The sequence below is a fragment of the Falco biarmicus genome, chromosome 7 (genome assembly GCF_023638135.1).
Source record: "Falco biarmicus isolate bFalBia1 chromosome 7, bFalBia1.pri, whole genome shotgun sequence".
Classification (NCBI taxonomy): domain Eukaryota; kingdom Metazoa; phylum Chordata; class Aves; order Falconiformes; family Falconidae; genus Falco; species Falco biarmicus.
In genome coordinates, this window is record NC_079294.1 from 21503568 (window position 1) to 21523687 (window position 20120).

The 20120-nt window shown below is 45.3% G+C and overlaps 1 protein-coding gene across 5 annotated transcripts in view; it reads left to right on the plus strand.

Moving 5' to 3' along the window:
* Window positions 1-1717: 1717 nt before the first annotated feature.
* Window positions 1718-20120, plus strand: part of SMOC1 (SPARC related modular calcium binding 1) — a 134431-nt gene continuing 116028 nt past the window's right edge. For all 5 annotated transcript variants that reach the window (XM_056347093.1, XM_056347094.1, XM_056347096.1 and 2 more), the window contains exon 1: window positions 1718-2000. In XM_056347093.1, the coding sequence (XP_056203068.1) occupies window positions 1896-2000 (105 nt within the window). In that variant the 5' untranslated portion in view covers window positions 1718-1895. The remainder of the gene's footprint in view (window positions 2001-20120) is intronic.

A 20120-nucleotide genomic window follows, 5' to 3' on the forward strand; every position in this document is an offset into this window, starting at 1 on the left:
TGCCGGGTTTGGAGCTCCAGAGAGATCTGCAAGCCAAGAATAATGAATACTGGCAGAGCTCCGCATGAGTAACAAACGGCTTATCCTGTCTAGGCTAATGACAAAATGTTACGTACTGGCATTTTTTAAGTAAATACTTTTCTTAAAAAAAAAAAAAAAAGATTAAAGCAACCACTATAGCTAAACACCCTACTTTGCTCTGATAAGATGCCAGAATTATATGACTTCTGCTGTGTAACAAGGTTCTTTGTGTAGGCGTAGCAGCCCCTCCCCATACCTAGTGGATATACTCTAGGGAATTTTTATGCGAGTATTGCCTCTTGTAAGGTCACTGAGTAAAGAAAGTTAAAAATGTGTGAAGAAATTGCATGTCTTGTGTGTTTCCACAAGAGCACCGCCAAACTGTCCCATGAAAAGGTTATCACTATTATGTGCACAGTAATGACCTCCCACGGACATTATTTTGCAAACTGTCTAGTCTCTGCCGTGCCATGCTCTCCATCAAACTCATGCTAGTAATTTAAAAATGAAGGACTTTATGTAAACGCAAGTCAGCCTGGTTCACAAGATACCTCTGTCACTCAACCAGCAGGCAGAGAGAGGCTTGGCATTGCTCTCTGCCTCCAGTGCTCAGGGTCTACAGTTTACTGCCATTGCACTGTCACGGTATTGCTCCCTCTTGAGCTCCTCCACCAGACAGAGATGCCTGCAGAGACTGGGCCCTGCTGGTTGATGCATGTGCATTTTTCCCTTGCTCCTGCTCCACAGCTGCATCCACTTGCCTGTTGTGTGACACAACTCTGCTTTCTACCCAAGCTTCCCATTATCAGCTGCCTGGTTATGCTTGGACATGCTGGGACCCACATGCACCCTAGAAGAGCTTGCTGTCTCAAGAGATGTCAAACTTGACCTGGGGATGGTAGAACTTGTTGTCTTAAAAGATATCAAACTTGATCTTGGGTTGGCTTTCCAGGTGCAAGGTAAGCGTTAAGACCCCAAGCCCATCACCTCCACAACATCTCCAGGCCTTGCTGGACAGTGCAGGGCAATGGGCTGTGAGACTGTGGTGGGGCTACCTTTGCATTTGGGAAAGCAGGGGAAGATCTTCACGGATGGGTAGCCTCTGTGGTGGTGGGTCAGCCATGCTTTGAGTCCTGGTATGGAGGTGACAAGAGGACCTACGCTCCTGGAGACACGGACTTGCTCCCACAGTGGTCTTGGCCCAAGCCCGCCAAACCAAAGGAAAACGGTACGCAGACCGCGAGAGAATTCCCTGTGCCAAATTTACTTGCTCCTTGGCCCGACCCGACCGCGCGTCTCAGCTGTCACCGCCAGGGCCAGCGGCGGGGCTGGGGCCGAGGCTGCCCCGCCGGGGTTTGGGACGGTCGGCGGAGGCCGGCAGCCCCCCAGCGAGCGGCCTGGCGCCCGCGCACCCCGTCAGCCGCTGAGGGCGCGGCGGCCGCTCCAGGGGCCGCGGCACGGGAAAGGTGCCGGCCCCTCGCCCGGCCGCCGGCAGCACCGCGCCGCCCGGGGCCAACCTGCACCGCCCGCCTCGAGCCCCGGAGCGGCGGCGGGGCGGGGCGGAAGGCCCTGCCTCCCTGCTATTGGCTGCGACCGGCGGCGGCCACTCTGCGATAGGCGAGTTCCGCAGTCAGTGGCGCCCGGCCCCGCCCCGCCGCGGCTTTATAACGGGCATCCCCATGGCTGAGGCGGGTAACCTGCTGCGGCGGGAGGGGGCAGAGCCGGCCCGGGGCACCGCGCACCGCCCGCCGACGGACCCGCCGCCGCCGGGCTGAGGGGCGGCCGCCCGGGAGAGCCGCCTCCGGTGGCCGCAGAGCCCCGCCGTCCCGCCGCCGCCCCCTTCCCCCCGCCGCCCCCCCCCCCCCCGAGGGACGATGGTGCCGCGGGCCTGGCGCGGCGCGGGGGCTCGCCCGTTCCTGCTGGCGCTGCTGCTGGTGCATCTGCCTCAGGGTCGCGGCCACCGAGCCACGGGGCCCCGGGTAAGTGAGCCGCCGCCCCGGCGGCGGGGCAGCCCTTCTCCCGCCCGGCCCGCCGCGGCAGGTTGCCCTGTCCCCGGCCCGCCGCCCCCGCGCCCTGTCAGCGCCGCAGGTGAAGCCCCGGCGGGGGCCGCCGGGCAGCCCCGGCCCCCCCCGCCCCGCGGCGGGCACGCAGCGCCTCCGGGCCCGGCTCCCCGCGGGCGCGGACCCTCGCCGGGGCCTCCCCGCTCGTTAAAAGCCGGGTACCGGCTGAATGCGCCAAGTATATGCATCGGTATTAACTTGTTGGTATTTATTGCAGACAAAAAAGTGGGGCGGGGGGGGAGGTTGGCAGGCTGTAGTTTTATATTGCTCGTCTTGCATTTAATGTAGCTCCTGTTCCCAGCACATAGCTTTAGGACTTTTTCTCTTTTTATGTTCCCAAGTAGGGAATAAATGAATCCCTGCAATAAAGCTAGATGCCTTCAGCCCAGACTTCTCCCTGTAGGAGTCTAGCTCTGTTTTTTTAATCTGACAATGTCTGACTCTTACTGGGGCTGTTAATTTCACTTACCAAACTATTACACTGCTCTGGGGGAGAACCCAACATCTTTTCTAAATATGGTCCTCCCAGTGAGCTAATGTTACCACTGCAGCACCGCTACGGAGTAGCATGAGAGCTTTCAATTATAAAGCTGCAAAACAGTAGCCGTTTTTCAGCCAATGCTGCAATAAAAGCATGGCTCTGGGTAAGTGGAAAAACTTGATCTCTCTGCAGGCGTGTTGGATGCATTGCCCATGTGTGTTCTTGACCCATCAGTCTGCAAGGCTATGAAATGTGGTACCTAATTAACTTATGCCAAGGTTAGGCAAGACCAGGAGTCTTTGGAATCGCTGCTTGGCCAAAGTATAACAATAAGGTGCTTTAGTGCAATGTTCTAGTCTTTTAATAGAAGTGCCGCTTGACCATGATGGCTATTAAATGCTTCTCAGAGCTATGGAAAGTGTACTGGCTGTACTGGTGTCCTTGTGTTGAGCAGTGCTGTGTAGTCTCTTTTATGGCCAGATGTGTAATAGCAGCTGTTAGAATGTGGCAGATCAGAACTAGTGTGTGCCATAAATTCTTGGAGACATGTTTTAAAAGATGGGGAAACATAGGGGTGCTTATGTTTGTATCTGTATTACCTGATATCAAGCGTAAACCTCAAAATTGGAGTGGTGCCAAATGGAGAAGAGCTTTGAGGTGATAAGTAAGAGTCTGGCTGGATGACTAGGGCCCTTCTTCAGCACTGGTATCTGAATACTTTAATGAAAAGCAATTGAAACAAAGAACAAAATAAAAAATACTGATTGCAGTGCATAATTGCACAATGACCCTGTCTGTCAAACAGTTTCCATATATGCCATTTTTATGTACTGTACTTTACAAGGCAGTTTAATTGCTCCCTGTGCTGTGTCGTCTTTGGAATGGGAGCTACTTCAGGAGAGTGGAAAACAAAATACAAAGGACTACTGATGTACTTTTTGCTTCAAGTAAGTGAGCTGACTTTGTTTCTCTGACTTTGCTATTTCTCCCTTTGTGACTGGGGCAGAATGTCAGCTGTGAGCACCAATGTCTACTTGTGAGTTCTTAAAGGGAAGGCTGTGAACTTCCAGGATGTTTAACTTCTGAGGCCTGTCTTATTACACTTCTAATTGTCATGCTTAAGTGCATGTGAAGGTAGAGAGTTTAATTTGCTCATTTGCAACCATGTTGACTGATCCAAGTCCCTGAGATTCATCTCTTCTTGTGGTTAGACATTGCCACTAAGGTTGTCACAGTACAAAGGTGCCATACTTTGGATTCCAATGTACACAAGGAAATTTTTTATTAACCGTTTTTTGATGATGATTACCATCTTACACCAGCGTGTCTCATGCTGAGTTGTGATCAAGAACATATTCCTGTCAGGAACCCTCTCTGGATGGGGGGATCAGTGTTGCAGTTCTAGGGTCTGATCTTGTAGGTGTTCAGTTGCTAGGTGTGATATTTACCCTTTCCCACTTTTTCTTTTCTGTATGGTAAGCACTAGAATGATAATATTTGCAAGATGAAGTGCTTTTAAAGGTAAACAGCAGTCTTTAATCCTACTCAATGAGTTTAAATGTGCAGCAATAATGCTTGAAACAAGTTCCTGATCTTTCTCCTTGCATTTCCCTCTTTCTACTGTAGTATTGCTGCTAAGCTAGGCAGCCAGCACTGTCACTGAATACAAAGGCAGAAGAGTATGGCTTACTATTGCTTGCTGAAAATGATGAAAAACTAAGGGTATTGGAGAGCAATAGGTGTATCTACATCTCTTGTGCCAATAAGGGATTAAACTTCCAAATGAGGGTAGTTAAAGATGATTACTTGAATACCAAAATCAATTACAAGTGCAGCTAGTATCTGCTGGCCTGCTGAGGTACTCCTTGCTCTCAAAAGATGTACAAAGTTTGCTGTTTCCTGTTACAGTGAAAGTATGAGCAGTGACATGAATCCCTTAGACTTGGGAAGTGTTAGTGACCTGTAGGAAACATCTGGCTTTTGTATGCTGTGGCCCACTAACAGTTAATAACAACTGTCCAATTGAAGCTCCATGGTAAGTCTAGTATCTTTGGTGTCCTAGAAATAACTTGGAAATCCAAGGCTTTTGTGTGACTTGTTTCCTCACTTGACAGACTCTAGAAAAGCTTCTGCTGTGTTACATAATTGCTTGGTCAATTTTGCTCCTGTAGGTCTGAAGAGCCCTGTGGAAGTGATCAGCTGGCTGTACTTAGAAAATTTCTGTCTGAAGGATGTTGGCTTCTGGAAAAAGATAATCAGGCTTTACTTTCTATTCATATTTTCTTCCTGTGTGCCTCTCTTTCTCTGCTGGTATGAGATCTGGGGTTGTGTGACAAGCCAGGTCTAGCTGTTTCTCCTCCTTGACCCCAAAGTGATAGATGGGGAGTTTGACTGGGCTGGCTCTTGCATCTCCTACTGTGTGGTGCTTTTGAACAGTACTCTTTCATAGCACATTAGATTGTGCCACTCTGTTTTTTCCCATCTGGACAATAAATGTTGACCTTTGTCTTTCTAGTTTAGAAAGATAGATCTATATAGGTCCCCTGCTTTTTGATTATAATGCCCTGACCGTTAAGAACTTGCTCCATTTATGGCAGGGAGCTGTTGATGGCAGTAATGACAAATACTAGCACAAGAAGATGGTGGGTGCTTGCAGAAGGAGCAGAACGCGACTGCAGCAGTCAAAAGCTGTCCTAGGGATGGGCTTGGATTTATGGAAGGCTGGGGTTCTGTACCTCCCAGTGACTGCAGAGGACTAAAAAATGGGAGGGGAGGGCAGGACAGTCACTATAACTTTCTTTCTAGTTTCATGCATGGAAACATGCCATATCCCTCCTTGAAAGGCATGCTAGCTGGAGATGTGGGGGGCCTTCCAGTTCAGTGCTGTTGTAAAGGGAAGGCAGTAGATAGTAAAATTATGAAGCTACACACAGATTCTAGTGCATAAACAGGAGTGCTATAGAGCAATGGGAATTCCCTGCTGCAGCTGGCTGTTAGCTAGAACCCCAAATAAGAACCTTGATAAAAAATGCTGGAAAGGCTCCTGCAGCTTTGCCATTCTGTCAGGAGGAGCAAGAAGCATCGCAGCTTGTGCCAAGGAGCCTGTGTTCTCACTGCAGCCCCACTGGGAGCGTTCCACAAAGCAGGTATCTTTGCACATGCTCTACTAAAATTAGGGGGACTGTGTTCTTCATGGTGGGAAGAAACTGGAAAAGGGCATACTATAAAAATACAGGGCAGAGGGCTCCATATGAAGGAGATCCAGAACAGAAGAGTGAAACTTAGGGTAGGTTTTCAGTGGCTGAATTTTGTTTTTTGGTTTGAGCTTAATCATCACTCTGCATTGCAAAGGTCTACACTGATAAGTTACAGCTGAAGCACTCTAATGTTTTAGATTTCCTTACTGTTGGAAAGACTCATTTTAATGAAGGAATAAGTATCCTAAGACAAGTCTTCACAAAAGCATCCCCTGACATGACAGACTTGTTGCTCTATGGCAAAGAGCTTTTTGTTACAGGTGCTCTGTTTCGGTTGGCTGAGAGATGTTCTTGCCTAAGTGAAAACTCTAATTGTATGTAGAGCTATACTAATTGTTTCTCCCTCTCCTTGTTCATGCTTAGACCTTTAATGTTAGACAGCTGAATTCCTTGATGTGTACCACAGAAACTGATCTGATTTGCTTTTTATTCATTATGCAACTGTTAAGGAACAGGATTAATTCTTGTGTGGAGAAGTATTAAAACATTATGTTCCCATATATTAGTGTTGGAACAGTGGGCCCTGTTCTAAATGGGGAAACACTGTAGGATCTAGCTTGCTCTGTGTGCTCTTAGAGCTGGGAGTTTAACTGCCTGAGCTTCTGAGTTGGCTATGAGAATATTTCACTCATGTTAATGACCTCTGCTGCTAATGAAAGACTTCTGGCCACCAAAAGACTTGATATAAACGATGAAACTGCTTGTGTATTTCTTCTGGTGGTGACAGCAAGCTCCTGTAGCTGGTAGAACACCTACAATGGTAACCTCTTGGACTAGTTTTCAAGTTTCTAGCACTAGTCATGTGTTAAGGTAATCTTCACTGACATCAGTGCAGAGCAGATGCTGTCTTGGCTTCTTTAATTTCCAAATGGCCTGAAGCAATTGGTAAGATGACTGTAAACCTCATTTCAGTGGTAGAGTAGCTCTGAAATATTAACACTGCTGTTTAAGTATCTTAGATGTTCTTATCCTGCCATCTCAAACTAATTGCGACATAACTATGTCAAAAAACCCCAAACAAACAAAACTCCTTTTGTCTCCTACTTGGCTGTTGAATCCCTGCTTCTTCTGGGGCTGGCACATCTGACAGTGTAGTTAAGCATTACACAATAAACTTCATGCTCTTAACAAAACCCAAACACAGAGGCAATACAGGTGAAACTGAAGCTCATCCCTGAAGACTGCTGTGCTGTCACGCTTAGCCTCCTGTTCGACAGTGTGATGGCTTCTTCTCAGAGCGCCCCAGCAGCTGCCACAAGGTCTTTGGTACTGACGCAACACCCAGGGACTTTGTGGCACAGCAGACCTTGAGCCCTAAGCTTGGTGTGCGCTGGTGATAGTTTACTGCTTTGTCATCAAGTGAAATTCTAGCAGAGAAGTGGATGTTAAACTTGTGACTTGAGCTATGAAGCCTACTTTTTTTGTTGTTACAAGCTTAACTACTGTTGTTGCTTTTGTAGGACTCCAAGCTTCCTGTGTTTGTTTGTGAGAAGCTCTTCCATTTGTGAAGTTCTTGCCCCAGCACTGAAAACTATCATTGCTATGGGTGAATCGCTTCAGCACTGGAGCTTTCAGAGTAAGGTGTGAGGTCAGTGTGAGACGTTTGCTTACATAGAGAAACTACCAGGATGTGATGAATGTGGTATGTAACTGTCTCCCTCTTACGACTAGCTCACATGAGCAGTTAAGATTTGTGTTTAGCAGCTTACATGTGAGCCCTGCGAAGCTTTTTGTGGTGGCTTTACTGCCTGTAGGTACGAGGAGGGGGTATTCTGGCACCGAAACCCTTCTGGTGATGACCGAGAATGCTTGCTGCTTTTTTTTTTTTTTTTTATTAGGCATTGTAGCTGTAGGAGAGTAACAAGAAAGTGTAGCTAGTCACACCAGAGTGTAATGCTTGCACTCAGGGCAGTGAAAACAACCACCCACCATACAAAGGAGCTCTTTGTATGTGTACTTACATAGGCTATCGGCGGCTCCTCAGCCTGAGAGCAGACAGCTCCCTCAGGATGAGGCCTTACCTTGAAATCAGGCTCCTGGCTTCCTGACCTGGATGGCTTTTCTCCTTATCACAGTAGCCTCCTGGTGCAACTTAGGCTCCTGTGGGATGCTGCACTAACACTGTAGGTGGTGTTAGTGATATTCATAAGCATTAGAGAAGAATCATCTGCTTGTTTGGTGAGGAAAAGGTAGCCTTGTATAGCGGGCCTGCCCACTCACAAATGCTATTCCTTGCAAAACTGAAGAGACAAATATGGTTGTTATTCACCCCTAGAAGAATTACTTTTGAGGGAAGCCTGTGCTACCTGTGTATGCTGGAGGTGCAGCCCCTACAGTGTGGGGCGGGGGTGATGGAAAAAATGGAAGCTTTGGCTTTTGAAGGGATTAATTCTACTGTGTGACCCTTCCAGGGGAGCCTTAAGACTGGCCTGGGCCTGACAGGATGATGTTAAGGTGCCAGTGACAGCCTGGAGTAACAGCCTTGGTGGAAGGCTATCCTGCCAGATGTTTCTCATACTGGCTTCTCTGGGGCAGTTGTGCTTCTGTCCTCAGAGCAGTAGCCTAGAAGCCCCCATAAGTGTCCAACTGCTTGCACTGTCAAATTCTTCCCTGGTGTCTCCCAGCTGTAGCCTGCCAGGGAGGACATGCATGCATGCATGTTGGATTTGTGCATTTTTGCCCCCCACTGGCTTGTGGCTAAGCTAGCTGTTTTTGAGAGCCCACCGACAGGTGTTCTCACGTGGAGTGGCATGTGGCTGTGCAGTGAGGAAGTGAGTGGTAGGTGTGAAATGAGAGCCAACTTAGGTGCTCCCTTTCAAGGCCTGTGCCCAGAGATGGGGAAATCCAGGAACAGGGGCTGCATCATTAAAGGTTGGAGCAGGGTTTTGTCAAGTAGAGTCCTGCAGCAAAGCTTAGACAAGCTACCCACTGGTGCTGCTGGCAGACTCTTCCATGCAGATGAAGTGGTACAGAAACTGGTGCATGTAGACAGTTAACTTGCTCTGCTATGGGCACCCAGACTCCTCTCCTGGGCTGGAGCTGGAGTTCCTAAGTAGCAGCTACTGCCTCTGGGTGAAGAACACGAATGAATGTGAGCAGGACAGTAAGTAAACGTGCCACGGAGTACCACACTGCTCAGTACTTGAGTACAGACCCGAACCATGTGCTGTGGCTCTGTAAATGGGGTTGCTTTGCCCACTTTGACTTGGGGTGGCTAAGGGGGAAAGAAGCAGACTTTCTGCATGCAACATCTTTCTGTGCAAGGCATAGATTGAATCTATTTGAGACTGGCTTAATAGGCTACACAGCAGTCCTTGTTGGCCTAAAGTTAAATTTGATCCACTGCTGGAAGAGCATGGGCTTAACATTTTTCTCCTGTTCTGAGTCCTATGGCGAAGTGCAAGAATGTACCTTCACCCTTTTCAGAGTGCAAAAAGCCTGCTGTTCTGTGCCACTAAGACATTTGATTAAAGCTGCAGTTGAGGGGGTGGGAAAGGTGAGGGCTTTCTCATGGGCGGGCTTTTCATAGAATTATAGGAAGTGGAAGGGAAGGTGCACTGGAATAAGGAAGATGGAGAAGTAGGACAGATGAAATAACTTGCTTTTCTGAGGTTTTTCTTGGCCACTGGTCCAGTTAATGATAGTTGGAATCATATCCAGAGGGAAGTGCTGATCCTCAAATAGGGAGGAGAGGTTCCAAACACTTAGTGGGCAGATTCTGTTTCAGAGTTTTTTTTGGCTACCACTCTTCTGTTACCATTAGCTGGGTCACAGACCAAAAGGAATGTGAAAGAATGTTCTCCATCCCTGTTCTGTGACTAAGATCAATCACTTAAGTTGCATGGGGAAGCCAGACTCTTACCTTCTGATTAAGTCCACTAGCTTAACTGCTATACTTAGACTTGTGATGCATGGAATAGTGCTTGTTCTACACTCCTGTGGAGTTCCAGAATATTGGGTTAAGAACTTTTTCTTTGGTTATACAAAATCTAAAATATGAGATAATCTGATCCTTCAGTTGTAATTCTAATACTTAAGGTTTTGACACTCCAGCATATTAAAACAATCCAATACAGTCTTAATGTAAAGGTGAAAATATTATGTTCTGTGGCTACCATGAAACTGAGTGGACTCATGGCTGCTCCTTGTGTTGCAGAAGCAGTAGTGTGGCTACCTCTGGTATAGAGGGGGAGTGAACCAGGCATCAAATAGATAAGGAAGCATTCTCAGGTGAAAATACCTGGTAAAAGTAGTGTTACCCTTTAACGTACAACAGGGGCACATGCCTAGGAAAGGTGTCCAGATGTACGCTATCTCTAGATCATGCTTCTGTGTGTACCAGATACACACTAGACAGAAGCAGATAAGATGATAATCTTTTGTTGCAGCATAATGAAGATTAAAGAGCTTACTCTAGCTGGTACATCAAACCATTTCCCTTCCCATTTCTTTGAAGCAGATTTACATGCAGTCTACGCTTAGACTTAAACAGATACTTGGTGGAATGAGGTGCAAGTTAAGAACTAAAACCCAAGAAGCTCTTGTGTGTAATTTCCAGGTGGAGGATATTAAATGAGTTGGAGTTTGTGGATACTGGCCAGATAAAGGGGTTTCCATCTGAGCCAAGTAACTACTTCTGATTTGACTCTAGTTAACATATAGAATGGTGGTAACTCTCGTTGGCTTCTACTTGGAGTTTTGCATTTGGCTTATTCTTCTGCTCTTAAAAGTGAGCAGGCAAGTGTTGCAAAAGTAGATAACCCTTTTGACTTAATACCTCCAATCTACCTCCAGTGCTTTGGAGTTCTGTCAGGCGAGGCATCTGATGTAAGGCACTAATACAGCACTGCTGCTGTATCTTCCTGCTGTTGTAGTAAACCATAGCCAATTGGATTCTCAGTGCTGCTGGTGGTGGTGTTATTTGTCCTCAATTAGATACAATGCATCTGATATCTTGCATAATTTTCAGGCATATGTGGAAATCTGTCCTGCTAGAGCCTTAAAGTAGCTTCTGAAAGTGGTTGCCATGGAATAGGATAAGTGCACTGCACATGTGTACAACTCCATGGATTTACTCCTTGACTGTAAGAGAATTGTGCTTCTGGTTGCTGTACCTGAAGGCCTCGGGTTATTCTAGAGATACTGTCCTGGTAAAATCTGAAGTGGTGGCGAAGTGACTACTGCTTATATGAATAAGTAATACCTAATGGTGGAAGAAGGTATTTCAGTGGTGACTGTGCTACCTAATGAGTAGCTCATGCTTTCCATAAGGGGGTACATATTGAAGGAATTTGCTATGAATTTTTATCAGGGTTGCTACCAGCATTTGTCTGATGTTATCAGTGTCTGAGCTGTCTTTCCTTCTTTATTATTACACAGGTACAGCCAGTATTTTTAGGAGCAGGAATCATGGACTTGAGTGCAGGATTGAAGTCAAAGCTGTGTTCTGTAGGCTTTAGCTTGTTAGGTGTTCTGTGGAACCAGAGATGTTCTACTGCACTGAGGCAGCATGTTTGTTCTCTGTGGCAGTAACTGGTCTTGCACTCACTTTACTCTTCCTAGTTTGAGCCTGAACTGTAGGAGTAGTAGCTGCAACTTCTACAGGTAATTACAAAATGGACATACACTATCACTAGCAAAGTATGTATATATATGATGGTTAAACAGATTATCTGGAAGTATGGGGGATTGTCAGCCCAAACTTTCTTTTTGGATGCTCATCTTCAGGAACTTCCAGGAGGCTGAACATTCTCTTCTCAGTGAACTCTGAAAGTGCTTTATGCTCCAACTTGGTGGTGGTTTTATTTAAGTCGAGGACTCTTACACTGAAGCAGGCCACTTGGCTCCAAAGTAGTCTGGATGTTAGTGGATGTAGCTGTTGAAGACTTGAGTTTTTCCAAGGCTGCTGGGTTTTTTCCTCCCTTCAGTTTCCCTGAAGTAACAAGTGTGTTGGCAAAAAAAAAATATTTGTATTCTGCTGGACTTGAGCTGTCACTTAAGCTACTAACTTAAAAATCAGCAACTCTGCTGAACTTCACAGCTCACCTACCAGTTAGGCATACCCTGAAAATTGTGATTACATTTAAGGTGGCTGATGGAGCTTTAAATATCTAGCCTAGTTCAACTTCTGCCATGTCACTAGTATAGGTACCTCTTGAGGGTGAATAGGGTGGGGAGTGAGAAGCAATCAGTGTGAAACTAGGGCCGCTGATGCTTTTCTTGTTTTCATCCTTAGTTGTCCATGAGACAATCTAAATGTCCAGATTTTTACTGTGAACAATAGGTACCTGAAGGAGTTGCAAACTAGTTGGATTGGGAACAGAAAGAAGTTGATCTATTTTTCACCACAAAAGAAAAAGTGCTTCTTTGCTTGAAGCACTTTGGCAGCGTTATTGGAACTGAAGCTAGCTGTTGCTCATCAACATACTCCAGTGTTATGTCTTGCAGATTTCTGCTCTGGATGTAAAAGCACCCATAGGACAAATCAGCTCAGCTCATCTGCTCTGTTTTGTAAAATCTGTTGGTGTATAAACGGCTATAATGTGTAGCTATGTTAGCTCTTACCCTAGGAGGATGAAGCTATCCTGGTTCATGTGCATGGTTCTTGCATGAAAGTAATTAGAGAGTCCCAACTTCCAAATTGAGTTTTGACTGTAGAGTTAACTTCAGAAAAACTCAGTATGTTTTCTAGAACACTAGGGTTTTTTGGTGATGAAATTAGAACTGCGTGGGAGGGAAAAAAATCTGCCATACTTGAGTAAATCTGAGCATTCTTAAAACCTGCCCTTCAGTACCTCTGGAATTGACCCAGTTGTATGACAAGTAAATTTTCAGCCCAAAGATTTGAGGCTCTGATCTAGCTTGAATAGCTAGTGCATGTCAGAAGTAAATGAAGTTTTTTTTAAAGTTCCTGCTGGAACTCTAATAATTTACCTACAAGTCTCCAAGATACGCTTCTAGTTCTGCTGGCATGAAGACAAACTCAAACCAAAAAGTCTCCCACAATTGCTTCACATAACCCAGGGACTTCCCCCCACTGCCCCAGAATAGATGGGAAGAGTTTAGCAGGAAAATCCCGTGCAATTTGCAAAGAGAAGGATTTGATTTTAGTTGAAACTTTAAAAACCACAAGTAACACTTTTACTTCTGAGTAAACAACAGCCCCAAATCAAAAGTCCAACTTCAGCTGTCAGCAGGTTTTTCTCAGTAGCAAAGAATACAGAGTTCCAAAGGAATATCTCTTTTTCTTTATGTTAAAAAACCATAGGTATCTTATCACAGTAACTGTTCTTCCTGTTAAACTTGGTACCTTGTCAGGTGTCCCATGCAACTCTTAGTTCACTGTTCCTTTTCTGTAAGAAAATGTCCACATCTGACCTTAAGTGGGGAGCCTCCACTATAACTACTTCCAAGTTAACCTGCTCACTAATATTGTCACCTTCGGAACAGCTGTAGATTAAAAGCTTCTGACTAGCTTTTTCCTTATGTCTGGATTCCTGTCAAACTCTGCTCCACACCCTCCAAGACTTGTACTCTCTGTGTGTACCTCTTCAGGCAAGGCAAGGAGAGTGGGAGAAAAGTTTGAACTTGGTAGTTCTTGCTGAAGCCTTCTTCCTGGCAAAGGTGAGTCCAACTTCAGAAATTCATGTTTTTCTTTGGAAATCACTGGGGCAAGTAAATAAAGTTAAACAGAATAAATTTTCTACCTGACATGCTTTCCTTCAGTTTGTTCAGCTTTAATAAAGTCTTCTCAGGTTTAGAGATGTAACCAGCCTTTCAGTGCAATGAATAAGTGCAGCGTGTCAGAGCAAAAGCTAAATATGATTTTCACTTTTCTGAAACCATGGAGAATACAAGCATTTACATTCAGGAAGTGCCAGAGGGCTGATGATAGACATGGTGCAGTCACCTCAGATTAAGAGGACAAAATAGGGTGTTATCTTTGGCTTGACTCGGGTTAATATTTACTAGAAAGCAAACCTAGGGATTACCACAAATAACCTAAAACAAGCATGTCTACTCTTCACTGTATGGCAGACTAATGTTCTTGCATATCCATGTGTTTCCTAAGGCAACCAATTAGGATAAAGTGAGAAGAGGTAATCTTGTTAAATCTCATGCCAGCGTTCAGATGAGTAGAACCATACTTACTTAAAATTGCCTTAGTGAGACTTGCTAGTGGCTTTTGTTTCACTAGCAGATGCTGATGTAAAAATACAAGACTCTTGGCATCTGTTGTTGTGAGGCAATTGACACCAGTGCTAGGCATTGTTTACACAAAGCATCTAAATGAAGTCACTAGTGGATTCAACAAGATACTAACTGAAGACAGCATTTATAAATGCTGACATTGATGAAGTTTGCTTAGTTAATGCCCAGTACTAAATTGCAATCAGGATTTGATGGCTCTGAATAGAGTAAACCTCTTAAAATAGGCAGGGGACAGGGTCTGAGGAAGAATTTCTTTCCCGAAGAGTAGAGAGTACTTTCTTCTTCCTCATTCCCCAGCTCTGTCCTTATTGTTGCTGACAAAGCAGTTCCTGGGTTGCAATATCACCTCTAACTGAAACTCTTGTCAAGCTGCTGTTGCGCTGCTTATTCATCTTGAGCACTTGGCTTGGAGCTCCAGATCGCTGAAGTGAAGGGAAAGCACTAGGAAGTTTTCCCCTTGGTTTAGGGAGAGACATGCCTCTGTTTTAGGTATTTTTCTGGGGAGAAAGCTGATGGTACCCAGGGTCATCTTGTTCTCAGCTGATGGCTAGAATGCATAACTCTCTTGGGAATCTTTCTAGATGTATTGTAGGGCAACATCTATATGTTAAATCTAGTGCTGTATGTAGAGGCTGCTCAGCTTGAACTGTTTTAGCTGGACCTACTGCTTTCAGACAGTGAGCTTGACTTTGTAGGAAGCTTCCCTTTAAGTGTGATTTTTTTCCCTTTGGGGGAAGTCTTTGGAAATTGAGTAAGATTATAAAGTCATCCCACTTTAAAACTCAAATGGCAGTGATTCAACAAACACTACAAGCTGCTAAAGCGGTTGAACGAATAACTGGCAAGTGTCTGTCTTAGTTGAAGCTTGGAATCCACTCTGGTAATTGCAATATAAGCTCTTAGGCAAGAAAAGAAAAAAGGCAGATGTTTCTTTATCAGCCTCAAAGGTCAACAGGTCTCCTGTAAAGATGGGCAGGCTCAGAACCTCTGACTTGGTGTCAGTCAATGTGACAAGATTAAACAGAACTGTAATTAATCACTTGAGTTCACTTAATTCTCCATTCTTTCCCTTGGTTGATTTATTTGCTGGTTTCTTCATATGTTCCAGGGAAAGTTTCCTTTCTAGGTTCCAAATTATCCCTGTATTTCTTAGGTCTGACTTATGCAACAGTCGCCTCTAATGACACTAATACCCACAGGACCATATGGCATGGACAGTTCTTAGCTGAAGTGTGAGCATGTTGCCTAGAATCTGCAAACTGGAAATGTTTCTGCTTTTTTCCTGGCTGGTGTGGTTGCTTGACCTTGCCCAGCTTCCAGACCCCTCCTCGCTTCTTACCCTGCTCCAACATGGGTTCGTTCCATGGGCTGCAATCTTCCAGGAAAAAAATCTGCTCCATCATGGGCTTGTAGGCTGCAGCTTCCTTCAGGAAATGTCCAGCTGCTCTGGCTTCTCCTCCCCCCTGCCCCATTGTGTGGCCTTTTGTCTTTTAAGTATGTTTTCAGAGGCACTGTCAGCTTGGCTGATGGGCTCACTTTTGGTCTGCAGTGGCTATGTTGTGGAACCAGCTGTGTCCAGCATGGGGCAGGCCCTGACTGCCTCTCACAGAGGCCACCTCAGCACCATGCTGCTACCGGGACGTTGCGGTGTAAACCCAACACAGCTGGTCAGACCAGGCTGAAGAAGGAATGCTGCTTTGGCCTGGAAAGACTCCAGCAGAGTCAGCAATGGGTGTGCCCGTGCTTCTGGAAGTACCACCAACATGGAGCTCACACCTCAGTCAAACAGTTTGTGCCCTGAAATAAACTGCTTCAGTCCTTTTCAAGGTGGTGTGAGTTTCTTACAGAGGTTGAATATGGTTTTGCTGTGAAAGGTGCCAGTGCACCTAAAATTCAGAGATCTAATCTAACATACATTCTACTCAGTGTTTGGTTTTGTTTTTTTTTTTTAAGATGTAGCCTCAAATTGACTGAGCACTTTCAGGTTCTGTTCCCATGTGAATGTAGTTTCAGTATTGATTGTTCTACTCTTCCCCTTCTTCAAACCTAGGGATTGGCTTTTCATCTTACCCTTCTGGAAGGGGAAGAGAACACAAATTTAATACTTATAAGTGCTATTACTGGTACTGAATAATTCTGCAAGAGGAGTGTCAGATATTGTAACTCCTGACAAACTTCAACCTGGGAAAATTACAGGAGTGTCTCTGTAACATCTGGATCTGGTGTTCTGCATCCTTGGGTGTGGACAAGCCCCCATGCTTCAATTCTCTGATGAAAGTGTGTTTGGCCCTTAACAGCAAAAAGCGTATTTAGAGTTATATTACCATTATCCATTGAGACATAGGATCATGACGAAACTTTACAGCACTTTTAACTTGTAATTTTCTTCTCTTGGAGTCCAAGTTGTAGGTGCTGAAACTTGACATATAACAATGCTAGTGCTCTGTGCTTGATAGTGGAGAGGAATACGAAATACTTGAACAGAAGTAGCATCAGAGAAGCTACTGCCCGAATACTAGGTTATCTACTTAAATATCCTGTATGTCAAAGACCAAAATTTCACTTCTTATCTCTTAACAAGTTTTTTTACTGTTACTTGAAGCTAAAACCTTTTTCTGATAGTTGTCTTTAAATACTCTTTTTTTTTTGCTGGACAGCAAAAGTAGTTTTGTCACAATCAGTCTCCAAACAGGATAGAAATAAACCTTTAAGTTTCCAGAATCTGTCAACTTCTCTAACATTTTAATTAGAGGTTTTAGGCCTTTACCAAATAGTTTCTCAAAGCCTTATGAAGCCTATGCCACTGCAGTAATTCACAAGTACTTACTGACCTTACACTTTAAAGCAGCAATAACTGTACTTCCTTTCTTGCATTGCTTACTGCCTTTTGGCAGGATTTTGTGGAAAGTACTAGCTTTAAGTAATGTAAAGCAATTTATGAAAAAAATAATGGTCTGTCCTAGCTGTAGAAGCACCGCTGCTTAAGATGATTAGCAATTAAGGGCAACAGACAACAAGCTTAGTTGGGTACTCCTGAGCTGTATCAGCTTGTGTTTCCAGTTATTTATGCTGTCTCCATACTGTTGGCTTGTGTCTTCCAAGCTCATGTCTGAGCATGTTTTCTGATTCCCCAGCTATGTGTTGAACTTGCTGCTTTGGCCTGCTGTGAGCTACAGCCAGACAACTCGCTCCTGTGGCAGGACTGATGCTAAAATTTTGCCTCACAGTTATATGGCTGAAGCTGGGTTTAGTCACTTGCCTTGGTGGTCAAGTCTGGATGAAGGACAGTTACTGAAGCCAGTCTAGACAGCTCTAGCCTCCTCGATGAAGCACTAACATATCTTGGAAGTAGAGTAGCTTTTAAACTACAGGAGCCCTTGTGATACTGCAGTTCCTGACAGCCAGCCTGTGCAGGAATGCTTTGCTGGTGTCCTGTGCTAGCAAAGCTTTCTACCTATGCTATACCTAGTGTAGGTATAATTGAACAGCAGAGTTGTCTGGGCTTGCTTTAAACATCCACGTTGGCTATCTACAAGAACTTACCTGCTAAAAGAAAACTATACCTCTCTCCAGCAGAGATCTGATAACTTATAATGCCAAGGTTGGGACATACAATTGATTTTATCCTACCACTTGTCTGGAAGCTTTCCCTGCATAGCTGGTATAGTGATGACGGGTAGATCAAAAGTACATGTAAACAACCTGGAACTCTGCAAGGGTGCCCACCTTTGCCAATGACTGTAGAAAACATGCCTATGGTCTGATAAGAGTAATGCCTGGATTTCAAGGGGCTGGATGGATGACCTGGAGATACTTTAAACTGGCACGCTTTGTCATGTTGTACTTCTACTTACTGAACTACATGAGGGCAAGACGCAACCCCTGCAATAATGTGGTTGTATCACACTAGTTATGCTGCTGCTGCTGCATGATGCCCTGGGCAAGCTGTTTTCACACTGGATGTGGAGCAGCACTTGAGGGGATGATGTGGCTCCTCAGAACCTGGAAGAGTTATCTGTAGTGCACTAGAAACTGAATTTTGAAGAGGTTTTTAGTGGATGGGTTTGGCCCTAAGTATACCCTGAGAAGGCCCTTTGTCTGAATAGGGGAAGGAAACTCTGAGCCCTGAGGTATGGGTGTGATGAACTAAATTTAGCCTAGCTAGGGCACACTACTCTCTTAGGCTTTTAATGGTATACTCTCTTTGCTATTAAGCCCCATGGCCAACCTGTGCAAGGTTCTTGACAGGTGCTTTTTATTCTCCATGGTAAAATATTTTAAGTACTTGCTTGAAATAGAACAGTGAGATGATTCAGCTGAGTGCAGGGCTTCTCTGCTTGTCTGTTGCTTGTTAAATCTGAATGCAGGATTGTCAGTTGCCTTCAGTTCTCTGTGTTTAGGTTTGCAGCACATAAAAGTGAAAATCTGTTATGGGTTTATGTAAACACAGTATGTATGTTAAAGTATTCACCCTGCAACTGTGAACAAGGCATTTGATGGGAATGAGGAAAGTAGGTCTGGAACATGTAACAATGTTGAACTTAGCCTAGAAGAAAAGAAGACTGCTGTTGACAGATGAGGAAGAGAATACTCAGGGATACTTTCTGCCTTCCAAATTACAAAAAATTTTAATGAGAGGGCAAAAACTTGACCAATGTACCTAGTGGTATGCCAGGGTTGGAAGATACAAATTACATCAACCCTTAGCTTGATGAGGTGAATTTGCTGAGATAAGCTAAAGGCTCAAATCTTGCATTAAGACAGTTGTTATAAACATGACACGTCTTTCATGTGGTTCTAGGCATGAATATGCAAGTGGTGATGTGATCCCTGTGAACAGAGGAATTTGAGTAGAGAAAGCCAGTACCAAAGTCTCTGACTCCCCTATAAAGCATAGGGCAAGGCCTGTCTTAGACTGAATCCTATTTTCAGAATAGATTTCAATGCCCTCTAGTGGCTTTAACTGTACAAGGAATGGTTGGCTTATCTAGAACACCAACCTTGGGTGTTTTACTCAGCAGGAAGAGGTAGCTGGAGGTGTGTGTGTTGGGGATGCAGCTATGCTGTGGTTGTGTGAGGAGAAACAATGGAAAACATCTAGGAAATACTTCCTAACTTGAATTATTTAAATATTACTGAATGCCAAGCATTCCAAAAGTGAGATCTGGGGGTACTTTTGCCTTTTTAGGCTAGGAATAAACCTTCTCTGAGAAGCCCACTGCAGAATCATAGAATCATTTAGGTTTAAAAAGACCTTTGAGATTATAAAGTCCAACTGTTAACCCAGAACTGCCAAGTCCATCACTAAACCATGTCCCTATGCCTTTTTTAAACACCTCCAGGGATGGTGATTCTACCACATCCATGGGCAGCCTGTTCCAATGCTTGATCACCTTTTCAGTGAGGAAATTTTTCCTAATATCCAATCTATGGATATTAGGATCCTAAAATCCATTTTATCCAAATGGCTCAACATGAGGCCATTTCTTCTTGTCCTGTTGCTTGTTATATGGGAGAAGAGACTGACGCCACCTGGCCATAGCCTCCTTTCAGGTAGCTGTAGAGCGCAATAAGTCTGAGTCTCATTTTGCCCTTCTCTGGACACGCTCCAGCACCTCAATGTCCCTCTTGCCGTGAGGGGCCCAAAACTCAACACAGTGTTCAAGGTGCAGCCCCACCAGTGCCCAGTACAAGGGGATGATCACTCCCTTGTCCTGCTGGCCACGCTGCTTTGGACACAAGCCAGGATGCTGTTGGGTTCTTGGCCACCTGGGCACACTGCTGGCCCACGTTCAGCCGGCCGTCAGCCAGCACCCCCAGGCCCTTTTCCCCCAGGCACTTTCCAGCCGCTCTGCCCCCAGCCCGTAGCGCTGTGTGGGGCTGCTGTGACCCACGTGCGGGACCCGGCACTGAGCCTTGTTGAACCTGGTACAACCGGCCTCGGCCCACGGGTCCAGCCTGCCCGGATGCCCCTGCAGAGCCTGCCTGCCCTCCAGCAGCTCAACACTCCCCCCAGCTCGGTGTCGCCTGCAAACTGGCTGAGGGTGCACTCGATCCCCTCGTCCAGATCGTCGATAAAGATACTAAACA